This window comes from Nyctereutes procyonoides, unplaced genomic scaffold (assembly GCF_905146905.1).
Source record: "Nyctereutes procyonoides isolate TBG_1078 unplaced genomic scaffold, NYPRO_anot_genome, whole genome shotgun sequence".
NCBI classification, from domain to species: Eukaryota; Metazoa; Chordata; class Mammalia; order Carnivora; family Canidae; genus Nyctereutes; species Nyctereutes procyonoides.
This window is the reverse complement of record NW_026575082.1, coordinates 21694464-21713630: the sequence shown is the minus strand read 5'-3', so window position 1 is coordinate 21713630 and position 19167 is coordinate 21694464. Positions and strand designations below refer to the sequence as shown.

At 36.6% G+C, this 19167-nt stretch overlaps 1 protein-coding gene across 1 annotated transcript in view; it reads left to right on the top strand.

The window, feature by feature from the left end:
- LOC129514498 (netrin receptor DCC) overlaps positions 1–19167 on the top strand; it is a gene marked incomplete at its 5' end in the record, with an annotated part of 702567 nt that overhangs the window by 429369 nt on the left and 254031 nt on the right. The window contains one exon of the mRNA XM_055333118.1: positions 343–392. Coding sequence (XP_055189093.1) covers positions 343–392 — 50 coding nt within the window. The remainder of the gene's footprint in view (positions 1–342; positions 393–19167) is intronic.

Below are 19167 nucleotides of genomic sequence, written 5' to 3'. Positions count from 1 at the left end.
CTAGGAAATCTCCTGTGTGTTTTTATTGGTTTCTCTGGGAAGGTTGTAACCAGAAAGCTGTAATTAAATGGCAGTGATTGCTATCATGACAGGTGCTCTCTTGCCTAACAGTTTGGAGGTGGGGCTATCTGCACGGATTCTCATTTTGGTAAAATGAGAAGAAATAAACAGAGACAGCTCTTTTTCATCTCTCCAGGAAAAATGTTGAAGCACCACCTGGATCAGCCTCCCTAATTACCATGATGAACTGTGAAAGTCATGCTTTCTCTTTTCACAGAGGGCTTGTAGCTTGTCTTTTCTGACTTGGGCAGTAACCGTCTCACCTTGTTTTGTTCTTTTTAGTGCCAAGTGCCCCGCCTCAGAACGTCTCCCTGGAAGTAGTTAATTCAAGGGTAAGTCATCATACGGACAATCATCTTATGGTTTCACTCATACGTGGGATATAAGAAATAGTGAAAGGGATTATGAGGGAAAGCAGGGAAAATGGGTGGGAAAAATTAGAGAGGGAGACAAACCATGAGAGACGCCGGACTCTGGGAAACAAAGAAAGGGTTGCAGAAGGGGAGGTGGGTGGGAGGATGGGGTGACTGGGTGACGGGCACTGAGGGGGGCACTTGATGGGATGAGCACTGCGTGTTATGCTATATGTTGGCAAATCGAACTTAAATTAAAAAAAAATCAAGGGTAAACCATAGAAAGGTTTACTATTTCATTCGCTACATGTGTGCTTTTCACTTGCCCATCCATTCACCTCCTTGGGTGCACGGTGGTTTCCATGTGAGGAGATGCTCCAGGACAGCACAGTCAGTGGGTGAGCAGCATGGATTCTGCATCTTCAATCACACTTGAGTTAATTAAAGGAAGAATTTGTTTACTAATAGCACACAGTTTTATAAATGTGATTAAAGGCTATTCCACCAGGAAGCAAAGACGTCTATTTTTTTATATTTACTAGTATAGGATATAATGCGCTAGAAGTAACAGTCGATTGAGGGAATAAACAAAACTGTCACCTTGAAAGAGGTGGAATACAGACTGCTTCCTGTTTCATCACCATCCCTATCGTTCACTTATAAATATATGCATCAGAGGCTGTTTTGGGCTCCAATAAGGTTATGAAGCAGTGTTATCCGGTGATTAATATCTTCCTGGCCTGGAACATTGATGTAACTTTCAAAAGAATTTAAATGAGGCTGAGTATAGCTGAAGATAAGGAGCCTAATGCCAGAAATCGGTCTTCTATAAACATCTCTTTATTTCAAGTATTCCTTGGGGTTGAAAATAAGCTAAAGCCATGTTGTATGGTGAAGCAAACAAGAATTGGTTTGGTTTGACTCTTTGACCACTTGGTTGTGTGCTCTCAGGGAAGTGATCTCACTCTTCCCGGGCCTCAGTGAGGGCAGATCAGTCTAAGCTCTGGGACGCAGCAGGGAAATTTTATGAGTCTTCAAGAAAGCCATACTCTGGTTTTTATTCTAGCTTTCTCTTTTAATAACTGTATGTGGTCTTGGAAAAGTTTCTGACTTCAGCAACCCTCTGTTTCTGTATTCATGGAGTATGAATGTCAATGCTTTCTGTATTGACTTACCATGAAGAAGTAGTAATAGAACACATACAGAGGATCTAATTTTGTGTCAGTAGCTATTCACTCAATGTACAATTCCATGCCAGACCTTGCAAAAATCTCCAATGAAGCCCTGTGTTATGACTATGATCAGATTTGCCCCGGTCAAATGAATTTGTCTTTTGGGACAAGTGAAAAGTCTCTAAAATTGTTAGCCTCTTACATTTTTATTCCCCATATTGGATAAGAACTGTAAAATAAAATTTAAAATTAGAAGAAGTAAAATAAATAAATTTAAGGAGAAAACAATGAGCTAAAGGAAAATAACCAGAAGTAAATATCCCCTAAAAACTATATTATTATTGGCAACAACATTAAATGTTTTGCATATGTGCCACTCAAATTAGGAGACTGCTGAATCACAGTCAAGTAGATTTTTACAATTATTGTAGGTTGTTAATGAATGAAGTTTGGAAAACATACTATGATTTCTCTTGTTTTAATGACTTCTTTTTATTTGTCTTTTCACCTGCCTCACATCATTCCTCCAGAGAACTCAGATACTGATACAAACTATTTCATGCATATGTGTCTGTGGTCATATTCTTTAAAAGTCTACTCCAGGAAAGATGAATGTTTCCTTCTGAAATGTGAATAAGGCATTATTGAATGACCTTGGATGCTGACTGTATTTAAATATGGATTTTTACTGCCCTGATAAGGGAATTCCTGTTTTGCAAAATTGGATTTTCAACTGATTTCTGTATATGTATACAAATATCCCAGCCTGTAATCTTCTATAATATGCAATGCTTGCAACAACCAAATATAAGAGCTCCTGTTTTTTATCCTCCTGTGGTTATATCTGGAACATTGTACTGCTAGAAAATCTAACTTGTTCATTAGCATTTTAGAATGAATATAGCAGGCCCAGGCCCCGGAAAACCATTTATTTGCCTGCCTTTCTCTCTGTTAATCTTATTTTCTAGCATTTAAGGAATTATAAAATATGAGTTTGAATTCTTCTTGGATTCTTCTTGGTTGTTCACCAAGGAGAAAGAAACTGGATGGCCAAAACACTGCTATTTATTTATTTATTTATTTATTTATTTATTTTTATTCCCACTATTGATGAAAAGACAAAAACAAGATTGTATTATGATTTTCTTCTTAGGTTTGATACAAAAGTTCTCAAATATATTAATATTTACCCCAACTATTACCATTTTAAGAGACAAAACCTATTTAAAAGGGAATAGTTTAGTTGAATAAGTAGTAGTATTATCTTTCAGCTAAAAGAATTACATTTATGTTTCTCATTTTACTTGGAATTTTTATTTAATATAGAAGGAACAGAGCTACATTTAAAATTTTTATTCTGTATAATATTTTCAATTGCTGAGCATACTTCATCATTTTATTAACAGTCAATGAGAAAATTTGGTTGTGCTAATATTTTTGCACACAGATCGCTAGGATTTCTGTACATAGAATTGAGAAGTCACTATAAGGCATAAAATGACCATTTATAGGTTGTTAAGGTTCTGGTTACCAATAAGCCAACTGGACTGAGAAATCATGTACCAAGCTATGCAAACAGTATGGTTCTTAAACATTTAGATAAAAGAATGAAAAGGAATTCTGTTACTATATTGTTCTTAAAACCCTCATGCAGCAATTACCTTTATAAAGCTATAATCATAGAACAGACTTGATTCCCTTTCTGCAGGCTTATGTGAACACAAATTTTGTTCTGAGGGAATGGCTTTATGTAGCTATAGATACTCATTTTAGGTAATAACGAGTCATGATTGTATGGTTATTTCTCATACTAAAATATCTTTACAAGAAATAACATCTTCGTAAGAAAAGAGAAAATAATGGTTTACAGAATGGACTTTAAAATGTGACTGTTTTATTGGGAAAACTTTATAGGGATAATTTTCTTAAGATTTTTACTCTAAAATTCAATTATTATTTGAAGAAATAAATATTACAACCTAATTAGTTGGCTAGACTATAAAGCGTAAATTATAGACTGGGAAGAGCTTCTACTGGTACTTGACTATTTTCCTATGTTCTGATATAAAAGTTCTGGGAATAAGAACATTTAGAGACTGCTACAATTCAAGATGCTTGGGCTCCTTTCCTAGCTCTTTGAGACCTTGGAAAGTCAAGATCCGTTTCATTGATTCACTCAACATTTGCTGTGTACTTACAATATATCTACTGTATACTGTGTACACAGATACACATGCATGTATACTTATGTACACACTGCATATACACCGACTATATGACTACATATACCTAAGTGACCCAGTCTTTGCCTTCATGGAACTCATGGTTTACTAGGAAGATATATGAAAGAAAATTCACTTTTATTGAAAACAAATTTAATAATGTCCTCAAAGTTGACATTGTTTTCTCATTGATAAAATGAAAGGGTTGGAGAGATAATCTCTAAAATCTCTGTGGCTCCAAACATCTACGTCTGTATTTTCACTCGTCACACCATTTCTTCATCATTTTATCTTTACAGAATTAGAGAAAATAGACACATATATCAATCAAATATACCAGATTCGATTTACATGTTCAGATGCTTATTGATTGAGCACTATAGGCTGATTACCAAGAATGAAATTTTAAAATTAAATAAATAAAATTGAGTATATCACCAGGCATGGGTCCTTGTATAGGTTTAGATTTTTTAAATCTAAAAATCCACGTAGAATAGTGGATTCCTCTAGTTATAGCATTGCACTTTTCTAGTGTTGAAATTCTTACCCTTGAACACCAAATACATCTATGTGGATGTAATTTTGTTGCATTCCTAAAAGCTAATATCCACTGGGTCACTCACAGTTTGATAGTGTGTGTGATGCCTTAATTGCAACAGTAGATAAAGTGACTGGTGTCTCCCTCTATATTAGTGCCTCACTCCCTCATGTGAGCATTTTGGCATGCTTAAATAACTTGAAAATTAGTTTAGTAATCATACAATTCCCTTTACCTAGAAACTACCCAAAGGGAGATTTAAAACAGCAGTTTCCAACTCCAGGAAACATAATGATCCTTTTGGTCTCAGATATTTTAACATCTTTTTTTCTTTATTTTCTCTTTTTCTTTCTTTCCCTTCTTTTTTTTTTGAAAACAAAGGAGCAAACAAACAAATAAAAGCAAAGCAGAGGTCATCTAAGTACTGTATCATTGGGTAACCTCAGGAGGGCATGTGGCATAACGGAGTAGGTTGGACTCAGGCCTCTGTCTCCTTCATTGCTTGGGCTCTCTCATCAACAGAACCTGAGAGTCATTTGCATTTGACTCCCAAATGGGATAGACACTTGTTAGGGATTGTGAGCAAAAGTGTGAAAGTGAGGAGAGGAGAGAGAGTGGAGGAATGAAAAACAAAGAGCCAGTGTGAGTTACAATATCAATTTGCAGATCCTCTGGTCTTTTGGTCTTTGTTTTTTAGGTGTTTTTGTTTTGCCCCTACTGGGGAGTGTCTACCCTTGGCTGTCCAGAGGACACCGGAATTTATACCACATCCCGCCTAAAAACACAGACCCTCTTCTTCAGTCTGTGAATGGTGATCTCTGCCTTGCACATAGACGTAGGTCTCAGAGAACTCTTGAAAACAAACATTTTGTTTGTTTTTCTTCCAATCATCCTAAATCCTTCATTAAATACACTTTGGCCACTGAGTTACGTGGAGCTGGAGCTCTGAGACCTCCCTACAATGAATTTAGTTGGTTCTTGAAATGCATTTATTGTAGAGAAAGAGGACATGCAGGAGACCTTGGGTGATTGATACCATCCAAAGATACATTAAAAACTGGCATTTACAATAATATTTACACTCCAGACTTTGTACTGATGTTTTTACTCAATCTTAATATACAGAGCATTTCTACCTAATTATCATGTCTGGTCCAGTTATTCGTTAATGCAATTCAAATGGGTATAGATCTCTTGTATTTATTTTAGTTATTGATCTCTTCACTGATGCATTACCTGAGTGTTCTTGGAGTATAGACAATGTTCAGAGGGCCATGACAGAAACAGTCTTGGGAAGGGTGAGAGAGTGGGAACATAATTATAAGGCAGACAATGTTTCCTGATGGTTCTTACAGTCTAGTCTTTCTGTTTTTGCTATAATTTGTAGAATAGACTGGCTATAAACTTTTATGTTATTAAAATCAGACAACATGTAATTAGTGAAAACTCTTTCAAGAATAAAAGTGTTTGGGGACACCTGGGTGTCTCCGTGGTTGAGTGTCTGCCTTTGGCTCAGGGCGTGATCTCGATCCTGGGTTTGAGTCCCACGTTGGGCTCCCTGCAGGGAGCCTGCATCTCCCTCTGCCTGTGTCTCTGCCTCTCTCCATGTCCCTCATGAATAAATAAATAAAATCTTCAGAAAAAAAAAAAAGAAGAAAACTATTTGGTCTGTAATTTGGAAAGAACCCATCTTCATATATCTGTTGTCCTGCTTACATTTTTAAAAAACAGTACTTTTTATTGTAGTAAAACATATAATGTAAAATTTATCATTCTAACAGTTTTTCAGTGTACAGTTAGTTGCATATTGTTGAATCATTACAACCATCCACCCTCAGAACACTTTTTTATCTCCTCAAACTGAAACTCTGCCCCCATTAAATAATAATACCCCCTTTCTTCCCTTTCCCCAGGCTCTGGCAACCAATATTCTGCTTTCTTCCTCCTGACTTATTTTATAAAAAATGTGAGGAGACTGATTCATGGGGAAAAAAATGTGATTGTCTATTTACTCTATCTTAAGAGAATAAGAACATTCTTAAAGTTTTACATCTTCACAGGGAAATGAAGGATCTAATGAATTATAGTGGTCAAGAATATAGGCCAATGCTTTAACTGGTTGGGAAGAAATACCCCATTTCCCATTATTGATACTGCTTTCAGAATAATTCTGTTCCAAGATCCCATGTTCATGAATTCATTTGAAAAAAATCTACTGACAAAACCAACTGCATAGTTAATAATAGGGAACCAGAAGTATATGCATGGGGTTATTCTGAAGTAACCCTGAAAACATAACTTTAGTCACTTGCATCAGTTTCATAACTTTTACAATTTAGACCAGAGTTCTGAACTAGTAGATAAATGGATCCTTTGATTTTTTTTTTGAAGTTCCAATAAGTCAACAGTTTCTATTTTTTTTTCCATAGTGAAAACACAGTCAATGAATAAACTATGATGGGAAGGATATTTGGATTGTAAAAAAAATAGGTAACCAATTTTCAAATAACACAAATGAAGAATGCCAATTTAAATACATTCTGTAAATAATTTCAATAAAAGAATACACTGTAAATCAAAAACATATCTTCATATCACACTATCACTCATCCGCTTAGAGCTGTTTAGAGAATATTGACTCATGGTACTTTCCTAAGCAATATTTCATGGTTTGAAATGTGAGAACTATAAGTCTCCTATTAGAGACACTAAGGGCTGTGAAAAGTATTTTTTTAACTCTGTTTTGGTCAAATGATTTTTTTTAAGATTTTATTTATTTATTCATGAGAGACACAGAGGGAGAGGCAGAGACACAGGCAGAGGGAGAAGCAGGCTCCACGCAGGAAGCCCCATGCGGGACTCGATCCCAGGAGACCAGGATCACAACCTCAGCAAAAGGGAGACACTCAACCGCTGAGCCACCCAGGTATCCCAAATGATTTTTTTCTATAGTTGTCTTTTATACTAAAACTTTTCCCTTAAAACTTTTCCCAAGTTACTTACTTTGGAAACATCATATTCCAAACAAGAATAAAGTAGTTCATAAACTGAGCTAACTCATTTCCACAGAAAGTACATTTGTACCTGAATTAATTTAAAATAACAATATAAGTTAAGGGAGAAAAAGAAAGAAGAAAAATAAATTTATGAAAAAACTAGAAGTGAATCTAAGAATAGTCTTACAAAACACCTATGTGTGTAATAGGGGGTTGAGAATCACCTATGACCTCTCTTACAGGATTTGAATAAATTAGAGGCATGATTAAATCTTCATGTCTATATGAACTTTTTATAATGTGAACAGGATTAGAAAAATATTTTCTAGAATGTTTCAAATACTTACATGTATCATTTTTGTTGTTGTTGTGTATTTTGGGGTTATACTATTTTGTTCTTTCCAAATTTATTCTCATTACTACCATCTAGGATACCTGGCACAAAGGATTTGGACAAAGAAACTAAAATAGGTTGTAGGATACCACCCTCTTGTGTGTTCTAGCTTCACTTTAATATTACCTTGCAATCTATACTTCATCACTCACGTTTCTAATGGCTCCATTTCTGGTCGGCTCTGAAGGCAAAGCTCACTTTAGCCTCTCATGAAGCTTAATGAGATTTCCCTCAAGTCATACATTTTTGAAAAGTGGGAGGTTTAATAATGGGCTTAAATTAAATGAACCTAGGTCCAGTGATAAGGTCTCTGATTTTAATTTAGTTCAAGGAAGTTCCCTTATAGTTGGAATGGTTGATTAGTTAGAGGACATGAATAGGTTGAGTCTTACCAGTAGGTAAAAGCAGTCGCTAACTATGTGATTTGAATTTAGAAGATGTTGAAACATTTACCTACACACAAAAAACTTCCTTTACTTGTCTAGCTTTAAAATATTGCTTATCTTAGAAAATAACTGTGAGTATACAAAGTCTTCACCTGTTTATTTAAGAATGAGCATGAGTTATTTTAATTAGCATTCCTGATATGTCTTTAAGGAACACCTAATTTTGACAATAATAATGGCAGTAAATAGCTTTTTCAGCAGGTGTTTTGTACCTGGCATTGTGCTAAGCAATTAAAACACTATTTTATTTACTTCTAATAACCCTATACGATATGTATTAGTTGTTAAACTGATTAATGGAATGCTAACTTTGAGCTGAGCTTATTGCTGGAAAAGCTACAATGCAGGCAGTCGCATCTCCTTCTGTCCTAGAGCTTACTTCAATGCAAATACAGGCAGGTAGACTGATAAGGAAACAAAGGAATGAACAATTAACATAAGAGAATGATGAGTCATGTGAAGAAAATGAAACACAATAATACGATAAAGAAGGACCTAATTTAAATCAGATTATCAGAGAAGACAATTTTTTGGAGGTGACACTGGAGCTGAGTCAAGAATGTGAGAAAGGGTCAGTTTTTGTTTTGTTTTGTTTTGCACATTTAAGATATAGCCTTCCAAGGAAAGCCCCTAGCTAGTTCAAAAGCCTTCACAAGGGAATTGTCTGTGTGTGATTGAAATAATAGCCATATGCATGGATCACAGATCACTGGGTCAGGGCCAGATCACGAGGGGCTCTACAGGGCATGGTAAAAATTAGAATTTCATTCTGTGGATGATGAGAAGAGGTTTGAAAGGTGAGTGATCCCTTTTTAAAAGATCCCATTGGCTGCAGCGAAGAAAATTGTTAGGGATGGGGAAGGGTGGAAGCAGGGAGACCATTTAGGAAACAATTGAGTGATCTGTATGAGATGATTGTAGCTGGGGCTTGGGAGTCATTTTAGCAGATGGAGAGAGAGAAAATCATGATGTGTGTTGCATTTAGAGCCAATAATATTGGCTAATGGATTGGATATAAAAGGCAGGGGAAAGAGAAGGATCAAGGATAGAGACTAGATTTTTGCTACAGCGAATGAGTGCACTGTGGGGCTGGTTAATGAGAGAAGGATGAGTGCAGAAGAATTGGTTTAGAGGGACCAATCAATTAGTTTTTGGACCTTTTTTTTTTTATTTTTGTTTTTGGACATTTTGAATTTGAGATGACTACTGAACAAACAATTAAGAATGTCAATCATGTAGACATTCTAGCATATGAGACCAGAGTTCTGATGACAGGTCATGACAGGAGATAAAAATTAAAGAGTCACCGTTGTATCAATGACACCTAGGGAGAGATTACAGTTAGAAAACCAAATGACTGAAATCTGGAGACACTGCACATTTAGAGATTGGCCAGATGAGAAGGAGCAAGAGAGGTAGGAGAAGACAAAGGATGACGTCACAAAAGCAGGGGGCAGAGGGGGTTACAGGTAGGGGCGCTGCAAACTATTTCAGTGCTGATGAAAAGTATAGTAAAATAATGTCAGCAATGCAGCCGCTTGGGAGGGAGCATGAAAATGGAGAGGAAGGCAAGGGAATTGTAGAGCACGGCCACAGATGTTTTTGAGAAGTTTTCTTCCAAAGTGCATCAAAGAATTGGACAGGGACTTTAGGAGGTGGTAGGCTTGAGGAGGGTTTTGTTGCTTGTTTTACTTATTTACTGCCGTTTCCTTTATGAATGGTGGAGACTCTGCAACTTTTGCAAATAGTGCAGCCTAGAGGGGGAAATTAGTGATGCAGAAGAGACTGGAACATTGTTAAGACTGCAATTCTTTGTGTAGGCAAGAAGGCGGGGGATCCGGCATGCAGGGACGGGTGCTTCAATCCTGGTAAGGTGAACAAAGGCAGAGGGAGTGGGTGTGGATACAGTTTATAGCCGAGGTGAGAAGTGTGACACAAGGTCTTCATGAGCCTATGAAATCTTGGAGGATCAAGTACTGAGAGTTTGAAGACAGGGAACAAGATGAGAAATTATTTCAGATCGTAGGAAAGAGAATCATGAAGTACGTGAAATTATGATGGCCAAGCAGTGTGAACTGGCCATTTGAGATTTGGGGTCATGAATTTAAAGTGAAAGGAGCCAACACAATTGTGTTTGTTTTCCTCTCCAGGGGTGGTTGCTTGGTTGCTGGCCTGGGGTAGGCAGATAATTGGGTTTTATTTTGTTTGGAGTTTGCCAAGCCAAAAGGGCTGGAGTGACAAAGGGGTTTTGCAAGGGAATGATTAAAAGAAGACCCACTGCTTCGAAGCTGCCTAAGGAAAGACAGGAGAGGGTACAGGGGCAGCAGTGATGGATAATGAAAAAGTGGTTAGAACCAGTGGATTGTATAATTATTGTTCTATAATTGCATAATAATTCTATAATTATTATTAATGTACCCCATTTTCCAGAGAGACCACTGAGATTTAGAGAGACTAGGTAATGAGTCGCATTGCGACACAAGGAGGAAGTGGCAGCAAGGGGATTAGAACCCAGGCTCAGGTTGATCATTTGGCCACACTGCATTCCATCTATGGGGCCTTATGAGAGAAGGGGTTCAAAGTAAGCTTTGCCTTCAACCAGTTTAAGTTCTCGGCAGGATTAGTTTCCAGGCAGAAGGTAAGGTCTCGATCAGAAGCTGGCAGATGGCTTAATCCATCAAGTGGACAACAGAACTAGGTATGGAAGGCAAGGAAAGAGATGGGTGCAAATGTCAGGAAAGGAGATCTTCTGAGAAGGGGATTCAAAAAGACATGTCCCGGAACCCTGGGTGGCTCAGTGGTTGAGCGTCTGCCTTGGGCTCCAGGCGGGATCTCAGGGTCCCAGGATCGAGTCCCCCATCGGGCTCCCTGCATGGAGCCTGCTTCTCCCTCTGCCTGGGTCTCTGCCCCTCTCTCTGTGTCTCTCATGAATAAATAAATAAAATTTAAAAAGCAAAACCAAACATGTGCTTGGCTCCCCAGCTTCTCCCAGAGTTAACCTACTTATAAGATTCTACTCCTCACAACCTTATATTTCTCCCTGATGAGCCTAAAAAAACACCTAAGAGGAGCCGTAGATTGTTAACTGAGCAAAGCTGAAACTTTATTAAATAATCCTGAAGACTTCTGGCATTTCCAAAGGTAATTCTGGTTTTTCCTCAATTCCAAGTTCTAGAATATATGTATCAATGAAACTTTGAAAGAAAAAAAATGAGATCACAGAGAAGAGCTTTACCTCAGCTCTCGAGATTTGTTGGCAATGAAATAAAGCTTGTGTGTGTGTCTATGCATATATCTAATATGTATGTGTATATAGTTTTTAGCAGCAGCAGCAGTGTTCCACATTAGGAAATGTATGTGAGGTTCAGAGAAAATGCGAGTCAGAACACTTGCCATTACATTTTATTAGCAAACATGGGTAATTTAAATAATAAACAAAACTAAACCAAATGGGCATACATTAGATAAGAAGCCTAGAGCAAAGGCTGCCAGGTAATAGTGCAACTATCTAAATAAGAGTATTATTTTAAGATATTGCTGTTTTAGCAACCAAACTAAGTCTAATATATCACTGCCCTGAAGTCATTTTAGTTTAATCTCATTAAGAAGTCTACTAACATTATGAAATCCCAATATATACTCTCAATACCCCCCGAACATTGAAATCTACTTATTTCATTTATTAAGTTGCTCTTTCACATAGGAAATAGCTTCCATTAGTTTTCCAAAGCTGTCCAAATCATCACTCAGTCCACATGAAGTTGACAGTCTAAAAGCAGCATCTTCATGTTTCCTAAACATTTTTAGAAAATACGTACTGCATTGAATCCAGATGGATTTTGCAAATCAATTGAAAAGTATGTAAGAGTAGGTAAGAGGCCCCTGGGTGGCTCAGTCAGTTAAGTGTCTGAATCCTGATTTTGACTCAGGTCATGATCTCAGGGTCATGAAAGCAAGCTCTGCGCTTGAGATCCTGTCCCTCTATCCCTCCCCCAGTTCGCGGGTGCTCACAGCACACACACTCTCTCTCTCAAGTAAATAGAATAAATCTTCAAAAAATATGGAAGAACAATTTAATATTTTTCAGAAAATTAACTTATGATCATATTACATATCTCATCTTCACGGAACTAGGAGAAATTACTTGCATCTTCTACAAATCCCTTGGTTCCAAGGTGAACAAGAAATTCCGTTTTCTTTTTTTTATTGTAATAACTCAAGTTCTTCCTATCTAAACATTTATCATACTTCAGAGAAGTCTGTTTGACAAACCATTTTGTGTTTTAGCAGAGGCAGTAGCTATTAACTAGATAGTTGTCTGTTTTATTTTTACACAGATGAAGTTGAAGAGATACACACAAAAGGGATTTATATGTGAAGAAATGCCCCATACTGACTTAAAATCAAGTTCATATTTTTAAAATATGAAGCTGACTGTAGATTTTTTATCTTTTATGCATAGATGAATGTAAATGTTGCAAAAGAAAAATATATCTAAGTCCATGGCTGTGGTTTCAACATGTACTTCTCCAGAGATGTCTATATTTCAACATTTCCAAGTGGAGGGGAGTTTTCTTGTACTTCAAAAGAAGAACATATTTGAGTTTCATTTAGATGCTAATGTACAAAATTCTCTTGATGAAATCGAATATAGTACCATTTAAAGGGATTTGTCAGCTCAAAAAAAAAAAAACCCAATGGGGGGCAGGGGACAATGATTTCTTAATTTGGAAGTTTTATTAGTGAAAAGGGAACACAAATTTTAAAAATTATTTCTGTTCCAACCTTGAGTTAATTTTTTTCAGGTGTTTATTCATTTGTGCGTTCATTTATTCATATGTTTGCTAATAATAAATTTTCATGGAGTTTATGCCATATGACAGACTCTAGGTAGACACTTCTGCTCTGCTAGTTTAATAAGAGGCCTTTCCAGTTACTTGTCAGTCAGGAAACCTCAACGCCTCTGTGAACAGCAGCAATGAATGAGAAACTCTGACAAGTGACAGCACCTGACATCAAACAGAATTTCTGCTCCCATAGAAGAAATCAAGTTCCGTATCTGTGATCATGGAGCAGTTGCTGGCCCCTTGCCTGTGGTTTAGGGGCAATTGGGTCATATTTTTATATTATACTTAGCTTTGTCATAATCAGAGATGTTTTGGGTTGATGGATGACAGAGCAGGTCTATGAAGCTGAACCTCAGCGACGGGACTGAATTTGCTCGATGCCCTGCTGTCCTGGAGTGGAAGCCCAGTGTGGCTGAACCAGCAGGTGGAGGCTAACAGTTGCAGCTTGGGGAAAAAAAGAAGTTGAAGGCTCAGAGTTTAAGTTCTCAAACTTTAAGGAGCATAAAAATCCTTGTCTAAAATAAAGAACCCCTTCCCCACCTCCTAGCACACATACCTTTGATTTAGGTTGTTTCCTGTCCGGGAAAATTATGTTTTCAGAGAGCAGATTAGAGTTCCAGGGTTCAATCCACAAGGCAGTCCATCCATCTTCAGTGATAAACACCTCTGTACCTTCTTTGAGATGTAAGTGACCATCTTGCTTATTAAAGCCCATATTTAGCATTTACTTTACCAAATTGAGAGACTTTTCCCCTACTCTTTATCTACAGACACTTTTGTCTTTTTTTTTAAATTTTTATTTATTTATGATAGTCACACAGAGAGAAAGAGAGAAGCAGAGACATAGGCAGAGGGAGAAGCAGGCTCCATGCACTGGGAGCCTGACGTGGGATTCGATCCCGGGTCTCCAGGATCAGGCCCTGGGCCAAAGGCAGGCGCCAAACTGCTGTGCCACCCAGGGATCCCCACTTTTGTCTTTAACATCCATTTATAATTTGATATGCCCCCAAAGTATAATTGACAGTTTCTTTAACAATATCTTTATAATAAATATGTCATGTCATTAGTAAAGGATTATTTGAAACTTTTAAAACTGAAATGATCAGAATTTTTTAATGGTATTCACAAAACACGGTTGTTGTTTTCTAAAGGGACTTCAGTATCTAATTTTACTAATAATGTGTAGTCTTGTGTCTGTTACTTAGCCATTTACTCATTATTTTTTTTCGATTCATTTACTCAACAAAGAGTTATTATGCACCTGTTGGTTAATAGCTAGATACTGGCATCCCTTAAGGGGTCTTATTAATAAGTAGCCTGAAATTAAGATCATTGAGATAAACCATCTGAATTGCGGCATGATAAGCTAAATACAGCAGTGTGTACTTCTTTTTCTTATTTTGAATTATATATAAATGGAGCAAATGCTTACCTTAAAAATCTCCATTTAAAGATTACAAAATATTTAAAAATTCTGTATGTTCAGTTTAGAACACCAGATGAAAAGTTTGTTTGAATTGACCATTTGTATGATTTCTCTCCATAATTGAAAGTAAATACCCTGAGTTTTAGAAATACCTGTGTGTGTGACACATCGTTTGAGGTCTAATTTTCCTTGGTGTGCATGTGTGTATGTAGACATGGCTTGAGTAAAATAAGTATCCCTTTTCCTAAGAGTGTTTGCTAGAATCCTATTTTGATTTTAGAATTGATTTTTCCTCCATCCTGAGGAGGACATGTGTGTCAAGAACTTTACTATGGGATACAACTTGACAGAGTGACACACACAGGAGTCAGATGTTATCAATAAGAAAATACACTTTTTCTCTGACATGTGGGTCTTGTGAGGAACTGACATTGATGGGGAGCGATGCTCTTTAGCCAAAGGGAAATATATCTATCATGCTGTCACACCAGATTTACTTCAATCTAAAGTAAACATTGTGTTATGATACTGTTCTTGGGAAATATACTTCTGAATATGCTCTGGGCTCTTTGGATGGGAAGTCATAAATAACTTTAAAGTGCATAAAATAGTACCTGTCATAATAAGCACACGATAAAAGAAATTTATACTTATTATAACTATCAATAGCTGACCCATAAAATAGACCATGAAGTAAGTATCTCAACAATGCAGCACATCCTATCTTTACCTAATGCCAGCAATCAGTGCTCCTTTGCCTGACTTTGCAGAGAATCGTGACTAATGATGTAACTGGTTTGTGGAGGTCTTTTTTTTTTTTTTTTTTTGAAATGAACTTGAGACTTATTTCAATTCTGAATTTAATAGTTAATGGACTGATTTTCAGAGCCCAACAAATAACATGCATGTGAGTATTAGTTAGATTCAAACGTTAAATGTATGTCTTACACAAATTCTATTTAATCCTCAGGATGTTAGGTGGATCTCACAGTATTAACATTTGGGATTCATTCCGCTTTCGCTAATCTATGGTCTCCTCTACCACATACACAACAACAGTAACAACAGCAAAACGGAATCACCAAGAATTTATCTTGAACCTGTAATTTTAATTTTGCTGATTCACAAAAGTGCTGAAAGGCCCTTAAAAGCCAGGTCCTCCCATCTTCCATCTGTTACACAAATCCCCTTCATAAAACCTCCTTCTAGCTCATGCCTGAACTGTTCTGCAGACAGGAACTTTTTCCCCCCTCTTTAAGCAGCCATTTTTGTCATATGTAGGTCTAACTTTCAGAAATTTATATTCAAAATGAATTGCTTTATCTCCCTATAACTTCCAATCACTCGTCATAATTATTTCCCCTGGGACTATGAAGAACAAATCAAGTGAGTCTAGTGACTTCTCTTATGGCATGACTCTAAATATTTGAAGATGTCTGTCAAGCCTCCCTTCCCTCCACCGATTCTTCCCTGTGCTAAATATCCTTAGTTTCTACAAATATTTCTCATTTGCTTGTCAGCTCCCCACTTGATATGTCATCCTCCTCTGCACAGTTTACAGATGGCACGTGATTATGAAACATCCCTTCAGGGTACCGTCCTCGCCTTCATACTACATTATTATTCATATAATCTACAATCCCACTGATACTGTGGGTGGTCACACTATCTTGTGGACAGAGTTGGTTCTCCACCAAAACCTTGAAGTATTTCATGAGTGATGCCCACAAACTGCATCCACCTCACTCTGTTCAGGCCAGCCTTTGTCTACTCACATGAAAGGCCTCTTTATTTATTTTTATTACATTCTGTCTCAGGTTAAGTCCATCACAAGAACCTCTCAAGGTCCTTCTGGTATCTTCATACACTTACTCAACATCAATAAACAAAGATTGCTTCTACACCTGGCACGTGTCAGGTGGTGTGCAAGGGTGTTAATTGTGTGGTCCATTTATTTGATATACCACCCAACTTCAACTGGCCTTCTCACTCCAGGTGATTTTCCCTCCCACTTTACTTCACCCACCTCCCCCAGACCATGCTATAACCTTGTTTTCTACCCCTTGACAGGTCTTCCATTAAAAACTTTCAACTTCTAAACTGTCCTAGGTAATGGCTACTCTTTCCTTTCAGATCTCCATCGTCTTCACTCTCAGTAAACTGATGAACCCCATAAACACTTCTACCTTGATCCTTTCATCTTGACCACCATTTATCATTTTCTGCATTATCTCACCCTCATTTTCAGACTGTACCTTGTCGTTGATCATGTGACTGACCATATTCAACACCCTCAAGATTATCTTTATTTTGGTTTGTTTTGCTTAATACTCTTGTCCTTTATCACTTAAGTCAATTTCCTTGCATGTTCCTAAAGTCAAGCTCATGAGGGCTATGGGAGAAAATCCTAGAATGGCTGAAATGCCAGATCTAAAGGACCCAAAACAGGCCCCTAATTTTTTTCCCCCTGTGTTGACATTCCCCAGTTCTTTCTATTTAGTTATCATATCGGTTATTAATCTAATATTCCTTTAGTTTAATATTCCTTTAGTTTTAGTTCCTTTAGTTTAATATTAATCTAATATTCCCTATATTTCTCTATGTCATGCACAAATTTGGGTATTTATTCTGCTTTAACCAAAGTCCACATTTTTACCCATATCCAAAAGATCAATTAATATGCAGGGGTTGGGTTCCATTGACCTGGCCCTTTTTCATCCAAACTAAAATCATACCAAGAAATAGTTTTGCTATACATTTTTTAAAGTATTTGAAACTGATTTAGGCAGTTATCATAGTTCTCATCTTATCTTATTCCCTTTATTTTCAGTTAGTGTATTTATCTTATCATATTCTCATTCAAAGCCACAGCCAAAGGAGTTGATAAAAAGGAAGATGGTTCTCTTGATTGACTTCCTGGTTTTCCAACTAACTGTATCTGATTTTACTTAAAACTATTCTAAAAATTACTTTTGGCACCAAACATGTGGACCAGTACTTACAACTTCCTGATTGGTATACTTATTATTTTATATGGAGTAGTTCAGGTATCACAGAAGCAAGAAGAAATGTAAAAGAAGTAAATATGTTTCCCATTCTTTCTAGTCTCAGAATGTAGTATTGTTTAGGCAGCCATTTTTTTCTTTAGAACCCCCAAAAGGAGTCAGATGTACCACGCAAATCTAGGTATACCCTAGATAAAAAATTATTCTCTTAAACATGACTTAATGATATATTTGGAAGAACTTGAGAAAGAAAATAAGCCCCTCAATTTAAAAAACTATATAAAATATAGGAGTCTAAATCCCTCAGCAATTTAGTAACAGAGCTGGATCCCAAACTCCAGTTCTCTGGCTAAACTAGTACTCTGTTTTGAACTGAAAGGAAGAACAGATGCACGCTCACCAATTCTCAATGAGCTGATAGTGCCTTTTAATACCTAGATCTCTTGAAAAAATAATGCTGTGTTTAATAATGATTGGTTTAAAGCTGAAGCTTTTGATAATCATATGGTTTGCTCCTTTCCTCCTCTCTTCTTCCTTATAAATATATTCAGTTTATTATTTATATAAGACAAATAAGTGTAACAAAGGGAGAGTCACATAATTTTTGTGTGACGGACTTTATAAGTGTGAGAAAGGATGCCCTCTAGATAGCCAATTTCCATTCTTTTCATTCTCATGTTAATGGTGTTATTTAAAGTTATTGGATGCACAGCATCAAATGACATTCTTTCAAGTGACTTCATGACACAGAAGGTACATTGTGTAAGGAATATCAAGTAGAAGTTCTCAGGTGTTTTTCTCTTTAAAATGCAAAAGAAGAAATGCAATTACTATTTATTATTTAGTTACCTAATGCCTACCCATCATGTCTTTTTGAATTTGGCCCACTAACTTATAATTAAAAGAATCATTATCTCTGCTGGATGTGGGCACAGATTCACATTATTTCCGTGAAAGCCTGTCTGCTGTCTCACTTTAATGAAAATTTAAACCTCTTAGAGTGGCATGTGGTACCTAGAATTATTCTTTCTTTGTCTGAACAGAGTTACAAAGGGAAAGAACCCCCAGAAATATGACTCCCTGTTCCTTTCCATAGATTCTTGTCTTCCAAGCATCCTTTTCTATTTTTGAAAAGACTGATGAAAATGATATCTATACAATGCCTTGAGATTATAACAGTGGTGCAGAAACAAAACAACTGGACTTCCTCCCACTTTCAACCCAGCTTTATTTGTGTTTTTTTTTAATCATGCTAAAATACACATAACAAAGTTCACAATTTTAATCATTCTTAAGTATAGGACTCACTGGCACTAAGTACATTTATATGGTTGTACAGTTACCACCACTGTCTATCTGCAGAATCTTGTCATCATCCCAAACAGAAACCCTATCCCCATTAAGCAATAACTCTCCATTCCCTTCTTTCTTTAGGCCCTATAACCCCCTGTTTTACTATGTATCTCCATGATTTTGCCTATTGTATATGACCTCATATAAATGGAATCATGCAATATTTGCCCTTTTGTATCTGGCTTATTTCACTTAGCATAATGTTCTTGAGATCCATCTACATTATTGTGTGTTAAAATAATTTGTTCTTTTTTATTCCTAAGTATGACTTCATTGCATAGATACACTTAATATGCTTTTCCATTCCCCTGTTTATGAATATTAGATTGTATTCAATTTGGGGCTGTTAAAAAGA